The sequence below is a fragment of the Medicago truncatula genome, chromosome 8 (assembly GCF_003473485.1).
Source record: "Medicago truncatula cultivar Jemalong A17 chromosome 8, MtrunA17r5.0-ANR, whole genome shotgun sequence".
In the NCBI taxonomy this organism is placed as follows: Eukaryota; Viridiplantae; Streptophyta; class Magnoliopsida; order Fabales; family Fabaceae; genus Medicago; species Medicago truncatula.
Window position 1 is genome coordinate 48,224,336 of NC_053049.1, and position 15,394 is coordinate 48,239,729.

General features: G+C 31.2%; 1 protein-coding gene and 1 long non-coding RNA gene across 2 annotated transcripts in view; one reads left to right on the forward strand and one right to left on the reverse strand.

The window, feature by feature from the left end:
- LOC25502277 (pectinesterase) overlaps positions 1-3,993 on the reverse strand; it is a 28,293-nt gene extending 24,300 nt beyond the window's left edge. Inside the window, exons 1-2 of the mRNA XM_013591898.3 lie at positions 3,014-3,993; positions 1,284-1,967 (exon numbers count right to left, since the gene is read on the reverse strand). Of these exons, the coding sequence (XP_013447352.2) occupies positions 1,284-1,967; positions 3,014-3,947 (1,618 nt within the window). The 5' untranslated portion in view covers positions 3,948-3,993. The remainder of the gene's footprint in view (positions 1-1,283; positions 1,968-3,013) is intronic.
- Positions 3,994-10,727: 6,734 nt separating this feature from the next.
- Positions 10,728-12,293, forward strand: LOC120577712 (uncharacterized). The gene is made up of 2 exons (XR_005643668.1): positions 10,728-11,182; positions 11,276-12,293. It is a non-coding gene; the product is annotated as an uncharacterized lncRNA (long non-coding RNA).
- The last annotated feature ends 3,101 nt before the right edge of the window (positions 12,294-15,394 follow it).

Here is a 15,394-nt window from a genome sequence, read left to right on the forward strand (position 1 = left end):
TGTCTCTTCAAAACATCTCAAATATAACACAAATTAAATTAATCTTTTATAATTAGGGTTTGTCTAACATGTGCAATGTTAAAACAACGAAAAGTATTAATTTTTTATTGAAAACAACAATTATTTATTAAAAAACTACAAATTTAATATAAAATGCACAAGTTCTAAATCAAAGTTACTACTTTAAATTTCTTAACATATGCAAATTTACACATGATAGAAAACTCCTTATAACTATCTCACATCTATTTTTTAGTTTTAGGATATCACATTGCTCTTGCTAATGATTGTAAGGTGTATAGTGCTTATAGGTAAACATGGATGATTAGGGCTTGCTCAGACTTGGTTATATACAGGGGGTACGAAAGTTAAATATTTTCATACACTGTAGGTAAGTTTTACGATGTGTATCTGAATCAAACGCAAATTTAAGTCATCGAAACATCCATATTTTCGGATCTGCAACGTTGACATTCAAATTGATTGAATTTGTATTTGATTGATGTCGATCTTTCAACAGGAACTAAACGAACACCACGACGCAAAATCAAACGTCAGACAAGACGAAGAATAACACAACACTGCATTTAGATAACGAAATCACAAATAACACAAAAGGAAAAACTTGATAGATGTGAAAACCACTAATTTAGATCGAAAGAGATAGAAAAAAGATGTAGAGGGTGATTCTAGGTCAAAAAAATGACCCAAAACCACGCATTTTTGATGAATGAAGGAAAAAAAAAAAAGTTCAAAGAGAAGTTTGAGTTTCTCTCACTAGAAAATTAGTGTCGGCTATATGGAATCACATAGATCGGTCCATATATACCAGAAAGGTTCATTCGCAAGATGCACACAAACTCAAGTGCTAATTGTTCAGCGTCAAAAGCAGCAATATATAATCAAGTGAGAAAAGAAAATCTTTTATCCATGTATAATACGTACATATACAATTATGTAATCAAAGAAACTAACGTGGCCCCTAGACCAAAAAAAAAAAGAAAACACTAGTTGACCCTTTGATTAAAAAAAAAATAATGGACAGACAAAGTACAACATCTTGTGTAACCTTTGTATATGGCAAACACCCAACAAATACTACATGACAATAATTTCCCCATCTTCAATTGTCACCACCACTATGCTTTCACCATCCTCTTTTTTTATACAAAACAGCCAAAGTCATCATCATTTCAAGTCTTCCCACTCAATGATCAATCACTTTTATTTCTTTCACTATACTTTGATCAATTCAACTCTGAAATGAATCAATATTCACAAACCTGCATCAAACGGCACACCACTACCAGAAATCCAAGAATCACCAGCCAAAAAATTACCAACAGAAAATTTAACTGCATCAGAAGGATTAGTAATAACATGAAAACCAGGCCATTTAACTCTTCCATCAGTATTAGCACCACCACCAACATTCATATATTCGCCATAATAAAGTGTACTCAAAGCAAAACCACCCATCCATGGAGCCCAACCTTCTGAATTTATCAAACCATCAAGATTACTTTTCATAACAACCGTTCTTGAATATTTCTGCCATGGTCTACCAAGATATGTTTTAACTGAATTCTGAATCGCTTTCAAATCACTTGATGCGGTTATACGGCAGTTATGTATTACAATTCCAGTGTTTTCATTTGGATCTGTTCTTCCTTGTGCTGTTACGGTGTTCTGTTGGTTGCTCATTGGTTTTCTGACAAAGATGTTGCAGTTTTGAAGGACAGTAACGGCGTTACCGAAGATGAAATCGATTGTTCCATAGATGTTGCAGTCACGGTAGAATTGACGGTTGGCGTAAACATATAAAGTGTCTTGGAAGCCTTTGAAGGCGCAACGGTAGAAAACAGAGTGATCGGCACCGGAACGGAGAGCCACTGCTTGGTGTTTTTGGGGTCCTGCTGTATTCTCAAAGGTCATGTCCTTAGCTATGAAACCATCTCCCATAACACCTGCAGTAATTATTTATTTCATAGTTAGAACTTTAAATTTAATTCATATATTATGTAAGGAATTTTTACACTATACTTCGATCATAATTGTCTGATCATTTAAATTTATTAAAGGCATACAAATGATTAATTGTGAACGATAATATACTCACATGTGAAGTAAAACAATGAACAATTGAAAATTTTTTACATTGACCGGTGCATGGAGATTAAACTCCAGAACTTTTAGTGAATATTGCTAGAAAGGTTTTATTAATATATTTTATTTAATTATCTCAGTTTAAGTGGGTTAATTTTTCTTCAAGAAAAAAATATTTGACGAACAAAAAACAAATTTAACGTCAATACATAGAAATGAGATATTTTCACTTTGAATATACAGAAAAAAATATCCCAATCACAATGTTTTCCAAGAGTCCGATCGATGTAAAAAAGTGTGAGTTGAATAATACTAATAAATAATAATATATAATTGTTGGTCATATGGTTTAGACTTTAGAGTTTTATAATTGTTATGATGTGTTCGGTGAATTTTTTTTTTTTTGTTTCAACATGTTTTATTAAAAAAATATTAAAATATCTGAACAAAAAGTAGCTTTTGTGAGAAAGTAGAAAAGTAACTAAAAACAAACTATGTTGTTAAAACAAATTATGTTGTAAAAAAAAAAAAAAAAAAAAAAACAAGAGATTGCTGAGTTTGAAAATATTATCTGTTTTCAAAGATAAAAGATATTTAAGAAATTTGTACTTTATTGTTAATCTTTTGATAGTCATATGACAAATAGCTTCATATATTATATAATGTTTGATCCGTAACACTAGGTTGTCCCTCAAAAAAAAAAAAAAAAAAGTGTTGCTTGTCTCTATCTTAATGGGGCCAAAGTGATATATTTTCTAGTGTTCACTTAATTCAAAGTGTTTTAATATTACTACTATTACTGTTATTGTTACGTACTATTCCATTGATCATATGATTTCTCCCATGCATATAGAATATAGATATATCATATATGAATAGATGAGTGATTAAGGATTGATTAACTTACCAAAAGTAGCTGAACGAAAAGTAGTAGAACCATCTATAGCATTATGATTGCCAGTAACAATAGTAGAATCCATTCCATCTCCGAATATCATTAAATTCTTCACTGTCTTCTTGATATCAACATTCTCTTTATAAATACCTGCTTTCAGATGAATAACCACTCTCCCTTTTCCACTAAGCTTAGCAGCTGCAGCCACACCCTCAGATATTGTCTTATAGTTCCCACTTCCATCTTGTGCAACCACAATATCAGCTCTTGGTCCTATCCCTGACCCCGGTGTTGCCTGAAGAAGCTTTCTATCTGACCCTGAAAGCCAATATGGAAATCCATCTGATAACAACCTTCTCCCTCCGTTTTGCTTAGTACTTGATGATGAGGATGAGGATGATTGTGATGAAGTTAGAGTGTTGCTAATGGACAAAGAATTGCTAAGCAATTTAGTGAAGTTGCTTAACATGGATGGGAAATAATTTAAGTGAGATGGAAGGTTGAAATCAATGAAACCATTTTGGCAAGTTTGATGATTGGTAATGGAAGCACTTTGCCAAGTTAATTTATCATTTAGGTTGTTTGAGTTTATTGAGCGTTTGAGTTGATATATTGTATCCTCATAAAGCTCTAAACAATCCTCCCATGCTGATTTGGCATGCTTGTCTTTGAAATTATTTAATTCCATGGTTGATACAAGTTTGTGTGCTTCAATGGCTTGGTCCAAGGTAACCTTAAGTACAATATCATGGAAGGAAGAAGAAGAATCTAGGGTTGATAGTTTATTTGTGGTGGTTCCAATATAATGGTTGCACACATGAGGGTATGGAGTTTGATTGCATGACAATTCTTTGCCATGCACAAACAAGAGAGAGAAAAGAAGAAAGTATGCAATGCAAGAGTTGAATATGAGTTTATCCATCTTAGAAAATGAAATATTGTGCATGTTGTGTAGCAAAATGTTTTTCTATAATATTATATGGGAAGAGCTAGGTGTATAGGAATTAATAAGAGAGGACTTGCTTATATATGTTTGCTTATGTATGAAATTAAGTGCAAAGGAATGGTGCTATATATAGATCAAGAGATTTGGCTTAGGTAGGCCATACAGGTATACTAATTTGTGGGTGTTGAAGCTTAGGATATAAGGAAATAGTCATATTATCATGGAAGGTTTCACTTGCATTTCCTAAAGTTCTTGGTGGTGTTATTCGACGGGTCATGCACGAAGTTTACGTGAAAAATACTACTCCAATGTTAACATATATTTATTCGTCAAAATAAAATGAATCAAAGATAAAGAAAAAAAATCTTCTAAGTTATATTTGTATTGGTATTTTTAGAGAAAAATAAATGGAAAGGATAGTTTTCTATAACATCAAAGAAAAAAAAAAAAAAAGGATAGTTTTCTAGAACAAAGTGAGTAAATTTATGAAGTGGAGTGAAATAAGTTTGTAAATAATACTTTTGAATTTTCTCACGTAATAGAAATTGGATAAGTTATCAAAATTATTCAAAGAAAATCTATGCCCTACCTTTTCTTTTTGCAACTTAGTGCCTCTTATTTTTCTGCCACGTAAAATACACTTTTTCTTTTTGAAAATTTCGCACCACGTAAGGTTTCAAAAGGTAGGAAATGACGGATGCAATAAAACAATTTTAATAATGGTCTTTGCGTTGTTCTTTCTATTTGACATATCACTTTTAGAGACATTAATCAACTAAATTAATAACAATTGGATTGGATAGTGGCTTAATGTTATGACACAAACGTTGGCTCCCACTCTAGTTGATTACGATCGTACGTATAGTTTCTTCCACTAATTAATCTTCTCTCACAAAATGGACAAGATTTACTTTTTTTCAAACTAAGCTATTATGGGAATCTTGTTAGGATCTTCCCAATCGAGCTTTGTAACTTCCCAATTTACACAACTAATATTCCCTAAACCTTTGGCTCTTTATAAGTCATGGTACTTATGTTCCTTTGGAAGTCTAGGTACACGTCGTATCCAATAGTAATTTGAAATTAAAATTGAGGAGGAAATAGTATTTACGAAAGTTGTTATATAATAATTATATTGAGGCCATTATTCCACAAAACAATCAAAACGAAAAAAGAAAGAAAAAAACCAAGTCATCTTGCACTGATTAATTAGCTAAACCATATATATGTAGCTTAAATTTGCAGCTCAACCACATTATAGTCCTCCTAACACACATGATATGACTCGTGAAGCTTTAGGGTTTTGATTATGATTCAATTTTGCTTTTTTCATCTAAACCAAAACCTGATTATATTAGGTGAGTGTCACATAGCTACATGGTTATGGACACACTAACACACTCCTTACTCCCCCAATAAGGCAATTACAGATAGGGTTGTTGGTGTGCAGTGTACTTGATCATAAACATGTATACATTTGGTATACTACTATGACACCACGTGTCCCCCAAGGGGTCTGCTCTTATCAAAAAATTTATTGAGGCAGATATCAAACTGTTTTCGTTTTTTGGTGGAAGATATCAAACTGTTTTAAATTATTATATAAATAAATAAAAATACATAAAATAATATTGCAAACGTGTCTAGCAATTGTCCACAATTTCCTTCACATATATCTACTAAATTTAATTACCCTCTTAGTATTTATATTCTTGTTTAATTTGTTTTGCTTCTGGGTCATTCGTTTAATTGATGATAATCATCATATAGTATTGCATTATTGATAATTATAATAAAATGTTCATTTTCCTTTAAAAAAAGAGTTCATATAGTCTTAGTCAGGACAAAGACAACTCCAACTACCATGGGAGAAGGGGGAATGAAAAGTTTTGTACCGATTAAAGTGGCGGACTTCCCCACCAATAAGCTTAGGAGGAATCTTGCCCACAAATTTTATTTTTAATATTTGTTTGACTTGATAAAATTTCGATTTTTTTTTTTTAAGAAGCCAAAATGAAATATAGATTAATAAAAAATGGTTCGTCTAGTACAAGATGTGTCAAAAAAATCAACCACGAGGAATACAATGTTAAGAGGTTGTTGCCATAAAACTCTACGAAAGAAAAATACAAGAAAAACTACTCCCTAATACGCATACATACTAAAGGGTTCTGCCACCGGTCATTGTAACTGAAAGTAGTAGAGAGCAATTTAGCTTTTAACCATGAAAAAGACATAAACTTGACATAGTCGAATAACTTGATCAAATCATGAGCTTTGTTTGTAAAAATCTTGTTGTTTCGTTCCTTCCAAATGACTCAAACAGTATAGTGTCAAATCACTTGGAGGTAACTGTGTGTATATCGCGGCAAACCCGCTAAATGACCAAAGTGATGGAAGTGATCGGTAACCAAGTCGGGAGATATGAAAGAGATATCAATCCACTTATAAATAAGATGCCACAAGCTGCCAAAGGTGTCACACCGCAAAATGAAGTGAACTGCCGTCTCCGGGCTGCCACATCCTCCAACACAACCGTTGTCATCCTGGTGAAGAACCATCCTGCGAATCAAATTGTCTTTTGTTGGCAATCTGTTTCGAAGGAGTCGCCAAACGAACACCAATACCTTTAGTGGGACGTGCTTCAGCCACACCATGTCAAAAATGCCCCGCTCCACAAAAATTTCGATTATATAGTTAACTGGTTTTAATTTTTATTTTTTTTTAATGAATAGGTTTAAAATATTTATAGTGCAATTTACATTTCTCTCTCTTTATTTATTATATATATAAACACACATGCAAAAGTGATAAATCAACTCCACCGATCAAATGATAAATCTCTCTTTTTACGCTCACATAATGAGATCACTTAAGTTCACAATATCATTTTACACTTCCATATTTTATATTCTCTCTCCTACTTTTCAAAGTCGATAGTCTCCGACTCTATTGGGCGGATATACTGGGTTGACTAGGGATAAAATAGGAGTCGAATAAGAATAACTTGTGGTTAAAAGGGAAGGCTACTATCTAGTGAGGTGGCTCACGCGAATTGGCTTTCACAATAAAATATTTAATATGTGATTTTTAAATAATAAGATATATTTATAACAATTTTATTTTATAACATAATGAAAAAAAAATATTTTAATATAATTTACGAATCTATCCATCGGAAATGTGATAATAAACAAATTGAATGGTTTTTATGTGGGAAAGAACTCTCCTTTCCCAAATTAAATGGCACCTTGATTTGATTGTAAATGGATTAGATTATTATGATCCATCCAATTCCTTTTAAAAAATATATTGAATTCTTCAGTTTGTTATTATCCTAAAGTTCTGATCATTCTCCCTTTTATTAAAAGGGATTCTCCCTATTAAAAACTTAATAATAATAATAATAATAATAATAATAATAATAATAATAATAATAATAATAATAATAATAATAATAAATAAAAAAAGAAGACGGAGTTCCATCATTTTTAATAAAATCCCTAAAAAATCATTTTTAATAAAATACCACATGTTTCCTTTTAATAAACTTTTTTGAAGTTCATATTAGATGCCCTTTACGTTTTACTTTTTCTCAAGCTACGCTTTTAATAGGAAAATCGAGCTACATTTTATCGATCATAAGTACTCTTATGTAAGGAATAGTCGACGGTCGTTATGGGACATCTAATGAGGGACGGACCCAGAAATACCTTATAAGTGAGGTTCATGTGTATATATATTTCTGACAATAAATATATTATATGTACTTTTTAGTCATTATTATAAACAAAAATCAACATTTTAAATTCATTCAATAAATATAAAAAATACATTTTGCTTATAATACTGATCGAAGGGTGTATGAAATATTTTTGTTAGCTTTTTTTTACATATATTATTATATATTTAGCATGTTTTGATGGAATTATCATATATAGTTTACTACAGTTAAAATATTATTACATATGACTATGCTAATTTCTTTCAAAAATAATAATAATATAACTATGCTAGATGATCTAATTAATCAAAATTTGGCATCTGGTTAAACAAAATTAAAAAATTGGTAACCTATCAAATTTCAGACCATATGGGCATTATTAGCATCGTACATATGCACCACTGGATTGGAAACTTCATACACCTATTTATTAGGATTGTGCTGATGTTCTTCTAAATAGGGCAAGGCTTTAATGTATCTTTCTTTGTATAACTTACCATGCTGAACTTGCATTAGCAATAACCTAATTGGTACAGAACTTATATTAGCAATAACCTAATTAGCACAATAAAACAATTCACAGAGTTGGAGCAAACCTTAATCCTACGTGAAAAGTACTCCTTATATCAAATTTTGCAACCAACATGATAATTGATAAGCAGGGGAGGAGGAACTGGGGGGCCTTTAAAGGCCATGGTCCCCCCATATTTTCAACAATTTTTTTTATATACCACACAATTACTTATATTAAAAAAAAAAAATTTGACAAAAACAAAATGATATTTATTCATTCAAATTGAGAGATTACATCATTCAACACCGCTAAAAACGTAAAGGATGAATCTGCTAACAAACTCACAACATCCAAGTTAATAGCATATAACGACATAATGCATACAAAAATATATGATAAAATTAAAGTGCGGAATATTCATGGCCTCCGGATCTGCAACGTTCACGCCCAACTCTTTGATTGAATAATTGATCTTTCAATATGAATCAAATGAACACCGCAAAAAGACGGGAAATCAAACAACGCCGCACAAGACGACGAACAACAAACCACCACACTTAGATGATAAATCACAAAGAAAAAACTTAGATCTATGTGAAAATAACTTATTTAGATTGAAATATAGAGAAAAAGATGAAGAGGGGTGATTTTAGGTCAAGAATCGACCCAAAACCACCCCTCAATGAAGAAACCGAAAGAGAAAACCTAGAGAGAGAAAACTAGGGCCGGCTTGTTGGAGAGAGAGTGAAGTAGTGTTGATAATGTTAAAAATAATTTATATTAAAATGTTTAGTAAAATATATATTAGGTTATGGGCCCCAATTAATATAATTAAAAAAAATTACCAAAAAAAATGTAAAATTTTTTACTATATTATTAGATTAATTGGCAACTAATATCATTAGTTTTGTACTTAATACTATTTAAAATTATTTTATATTTCGTAATATATATTGATATGGTCATCTTTATGACATATTTTAAATGGAATGAACCGCAATGATATAACTTTGTAGAATAAAAGACTATTTTAAAACCAAAATAAAATAGCAAATTAAAACCTAAAATAAAACTAATAGATAAAAATATAATTTAGTTCTTAATGTATTATCTCTTCTATTCTCTTGTGACAAAAATATCATGTCTTTCACACTCGTACACAAGTTTTTCTATTTAGTCAATTGCCATTTTTTTTAACCCTCTGGTTCTTAGGATAATGGGATCATTATGATCCGAAGTTCGGCCGGGAGGTAAGGAAAGTCAAAACTACATAAATAATATAGGATTAAATATGATTTTAGTCTCTACAAAACCATTAGTCCTAACCCAACAGACAAAAATTGTCGAAATTGTTTGGTTGGGTGTCTTGGTCGAGGTTTAAATTCCGACACCTCTACTTATGTGTTTAAGAGTTTATAATGACTTGATCATTTATCTATCTACCAAAAAATAATATAGTTAAAAATTTCCTTAACAAACCAAAATAATATTAGTTTAAGATTTCTTATTTACTTTTTGTATTTGAATAATTATTTTTAATCAAATTATATTCCTTATACTCCATCCCCCTAACTTTAAATTCCTAACTCCGTCCCAATCCATAAGTATGCACTTTCATAAAGCGAAAAACAAAACAATTTTGTTATGCTCCTTCAAAAAAAAACAATTTTGTTATGCATTCTCAACCATTCAATTTTAAATGTTACATCATTTTAATTAATTCATGCCTATATATATGACACACCCGTCAGATCAAATTATTGTCATTGTCCTTATGTAAGGTAGCGAAGTTCTTACACAAAAGCAATAATATTTTAGCAATAATATTTTTGGCTTAATAGGAATTTTAATCCATAACTTTTCTAAAGTTGCGATTTTGATCTCTAAAAAAAAAAACTATAAAATTATCCCTTAAGTTTTGCAACTTTAGCAGTTTTGGCCTCCCAAGACCAATTTTTGGTCAAAAAAAAAAACACGTGGCACTTCATTTAGGATGTCACGTCAGCGTTAACCGAGTCAAAATTGGTCGTTGGGCCAAAACTGCTACAGATGCAAAACTTAAGGGGTGATTTTGTAGTTTTTTTCTTAGGGAGCTAAAACTGCTATTAAGCCTATTTTTATTTATGCTTTTAGTTCTTTTTTAGGTACAATTAATTAATTTTTTAGTTCTAATAAGCAATAATATTTTATTTTGAATCATTTTTATAGGAAAGTGGCAGCACAACCGGTTCAAAACTTCAGATGAGAAAGCAAGATATGATTAAGACTTACTAACAAAATTTCTGCATTGACTTCATATATGCTAAATCATCATTTGTCATCATAATCCAAGCTTCCATACATAACCACAAATCCATAACCCTTTGTCGATAAATGTCGCTCTCTTTTTCTATAGTTTTGGCGTTACTCATCTAGTATGTTTTAAAACATAGAATTCGAGCACTCCAAAGGTAAATTTCTCTATGAAGTGAGAAAAAAAAGTAGGCTTAATATATCATTTAGTCCCTTAACTTAATTCTTTTTTTCAGAATGGTGTCCTAACTAAAAAAACGTCTCAAATTGGTCTCTTATGTCTTCTTCCGTTACCTCTTTTGGTCCTCTCTGTTAGTTTTTTAATGACTAATATTTTTTATATAATCTCAACCATTGGATTGCATGTCTATTGTGTACAACAATGAGCCACCAACACTTAATTTTTTCCCTTTCTTCATCTTCTTTCTTCCATCACTTCTTCATATTCATAGAAATTCGTACAATTTACCAACAAAAAAAAAATCAGAAAAAAATCAACATTCAACCAGCAAAAACGACATCGTTTTCCTCTTTCTCTTCTCTTCTATCCCACTACAAAAAATCTCCAAGATCCAATCCTCTCCTTACGCAACAACCACCATGTCTAGCTCTGTAATCATTGTAGGCATTCAAGCTCTTAGGTTGCAGCACTCGTTAGGATCTCACCAGACACCTTTGCTGCAATCGCTGTCTCGGCGCTGCTTGGTAACCCCTTTTTCTCATTTTCCCCTTTCAAATCAAATTCTCTCTCATTTTCTCTCCGTTATTCTGAATTTGTTGTTTATGTAATGGTTGAAGGGGAATTTACATCACCAGTTGTAGCTTGATCGGTGCTGCTACAACAGTGTTTGTTAAGCAAAATGGAGATGAGCATATGTTAGAAACCAGTCACCACTCACCAGTAAAGTAATGTATTTTGTACATAATAATTTTTTTTTTTTGAGTTACAATTAACCAATTTGATAACCATCAGCAAAACACCTGTTGTTCGAGAGTCTGCCTTCTCCCTAATAACCATTATATGCTTTTAGTTTAATAAACCTTCCAAAAAGAATTGTGTCCTAGATCACTTGCAGGAATCCTAACGAGAAAGAATTGGAGATGAAAGTGATGTAGTTGCAAATTGATTGAAGAATTTTGAAATTTGAGTTTCAACCAAGAGTTTTGCAGCTTTGAGTTTTATGCTTTCGGGTATGGGTATGAGTTAAAGATGAAGAAGGAGGGTGTTGATGATGATAGATGAAGATGACAATGATGGTTATGTGATGATTAAAGAGTAGGAATAATTATTTTTATTTTTTTGGGATTTTCTGGATTTTATTGATGAATTTGTTGTTGAAGATCATGAAGAGATGAGGGGAGAAGAAGATGAATGGATTTTATTAGGTGTGAGTGGTTCACAATAAAGTACAATAGACCCCACATGATTCAACGGTCTTCTTTTAATGAAAAAAATCAAATGGTTAAAATTAAAAAAAATTAATAAGGCATATGGTGGACCACCTTTAAACATGGTTCACCTTAGACATTTGATGTTAAAAACTAACGGAGAGGACCAAAAGAGGAAACGGAAGAAGACATAAGAGACCAATTTGAGACGTTTTTTAGTTAGGGGATCATTCTAAAAAAAAGAATTAAGTTAAGGGACTAAACGATGTATTGAGCCAAAAAAGTAAATCAACGATTTGCTAGCTGAAATTGTGAGGGTCGAACATTTTCTCCTTTGAAATTTGTAAGACCATCTCCACCATAGCACTTCATGTTGAATGTTTAAGTGGATCATACATGTACACATCATATATTTTATAATTTCTAATGATATTACCTAATAAGTATATAATCTCTTAAACCCAGCAACTAATAATTAATAATTCAATGTCATTGTATTTAGACAAACTTTATTGATTTGTGTACAATTTATTAACCACGAAAATTATAGATAGAGTGGGTGCTTACACAACCACCTTTCTCTATAAGCACCATACATTTTCTCTCTATAATGGGCTGCTTATTTATTTCGTATGGAGAAATTATATTTGTACAACCACTTTATGACAACTTTCTCTCTCATACTCACATTATCCTCTTGTTCTATCTCTTCCTTTTTCTTTCTCCATTGTGTTTAACCAATGAAAAGAGAGAGAAAAAAAAGTTATCACAATAGTTATCTTAAATGGTTGTTCAAATATCACTACTCTTTCGTATGACGTCAGACAATTTTGATCTACATAGAGCATCCACATTGGTGAGGTCTTCACCATTTAAGACTTGGTACCTAATAGGTACCCCCAATGTGAATTTTTTTTTTTAGGGTCTTCTAGGACCCATAGTCTCACTTAAGACCTCAATGCTTAAGTGGACCCCACATTACTTTTGTTTAAAATAATTAATGTCATTCTACTATTGTTTTTCAATTGCAATTTACCTGACTTTTTAATGTTATTTGTGGAACCCATATAGACCTTTTGCCATTGGAATGGTTGGGTACATATTAGGTACTATTATTAAAAAATTATAAATAAATAAAAAATGATGTATCCATGTGGGACCCGTTTAAGACCTTAAAATTGAGGGTCTCTATTATGGATGTTCTTATTAACTTGTGAAGATCGGAGGTTGGTTTGATAATAAATGATAATTTAGTGATTAATTGCTATAGTAAGTGATATAATTCAAAGACCAATTTACTAAAAAAATGATATAATTTTGTTACTAATTTGAGAGTAAATTAGTTAGATACAAGTTAACAAATAATCTTATTATTCTGTGTAATTCAAAATCAAAGTAATTATGCCTATTCGTAAATTATAGGAGGATAAAATGTCTAGCCCTTACAAATTTTAAGGAAAATTTGGTGGTTCACTTACGAAAAAATATTAAGTATATGTTTGGTTCTACCTTGACAAAAAGTGGTTTTATAAAAATATTCAACTCCTATATAATGTCAGAGTAAATATTGTTAACACCATTAATGTATCATGACTATTAAATCATTAATCACATTTGACTTTATTAATATCAGATAAATATATTATGTAGTATATGAAGTGTAAAATCATCTACACTAGCAATAAATCACAATCAAACTCTTTATAAAATATATGGCTTAAACACTTTTGGTAACCTACTTTCATTTTTATGAAGTTTTGTTACCCTTATTTAAAAATTTAGCTGCTTGAACCCCATTATTACAATTTTTATGACCTTATTTAAAAATTTAGCTGTTACAATTTTTTATGACTTTTGATCCTTAACACCCCCACCCCCCACTTCAAGAAACATGAATTTTACAGATAGTCAATTTTCGTAGGTAAAGGTCCTTTTAAATAAAGTATTTAGAAATTTGACTTTTAGTGACAGTAAATTTGTATAGGTAAACGTCTTTTCACCATAGGTATAGCCTCAAGTATATAGAAACATGACTTTTAATGACGGTAAATCCACGTTGGTAAAAGTCATTTTACCCACCAATGTAAATTATGATTAAGCTCTATACCTATGGGTAAAATTCGTAGATAAAACCTAACATTTTGTCAAGTAAAATTTGTCACTATAGCGACAACATCAGATTTATAGGTCTAAATACTTGAAGGTTATAACTACGAAAAAAGAACTTTTAACTACGAAGATTTACTATCATTAAAAGGCCAACTTTTTTGTATTGGGGTGGGAATCAAAAGTAAGAAAAACATCCAACTCTATTGTCCTTTATAATTGTACCGACCAAATATTGTGAACGTGGTTTCGCGTTCCGTTGTTCCTAAACTTCATCCAAGTAAACCCAGACACAATTCTATAGAAAGATCTTGCCAAATATATTGGACCGACGTGCCAGCTGATATTTAGAGGCTGAATTTGTTGGAATCACCAATCATCTCCACGTAGATGAACATCATCATCGACTAATGGAAGTTAAAAAGGTAGGTCAAATGATGGAAACCTTCATACAACAATGTGAAGCTAAACAAACAGAGATTGAACAAGTCTTTATAAAAATAAAAGTTTGATATTTTTTATAAAAACTTATCCCCGTAGAGCATTATTATGTTTTTCCTATATTCTTTTAGGTTTACATTTTGCTTTAGTTTAATATTTTTTATTTTTAGTTTGATATTTTTTACTTTTTAATGCTTAGAATATTAATAATAATTTATATATATAAATTTGTTTTAAATGAATGGATGTATCCGGACATACTTAATTCATAACCGTGTGTGTGGGTGGGATAAGAAGAGTGTAAACAAAGGTAATTGCTAATTGGACTTCTTGAATTGCTCAAGAGTAAAAAAGCATTACTTCTTTTACCAAATAGTACATCCTCTCATATTTTTATGGGAATTCCTTTTCCCACCATGTGGGTTTTCTCGCGCGCCCTATTTTAATACCCTTTAGTTTCCGGATTTTATAATCTAGAATGGTGTTTTCTTTTGTTAAAGGGTGAAAAAATGAGTAACGGATTTTTCCAGATTTTGTAATCCGGAAACTTCAAAAAATAGGGCGCGTTACATGATGTTTCCGGATTACATAATCCGGAAACCCCCTAAACACCCTTTTTCAAGGTAAAACAGTTCGGATTATATAATCTGAACTGTATCAGCACAAATTCTAAACATGTTTGTAACATGGATAGTCATTCCATGGACAATATTAATCTTCCTAACTCTCATCCTTCTGTTTTGAGTCATTGTTACCTGTTCTTAGTCAAAAATCGGGTTTTCGTGCTACTTGATCTGATTGCTCTGAAACTTCCCCATAAAATAAAAAAAAAATCAAGGACCATGACTCCCTTAGAAGTTCCTTCTTATGGGACTCTGTCCCTCAAAATCCAAAATTCTAGACCCATTTTTCATATTTTTTTTCATTTTTCATATTCTCAGAAAAATCCGAAAAAATTTGCATTAGTTTTATTTGATTTTT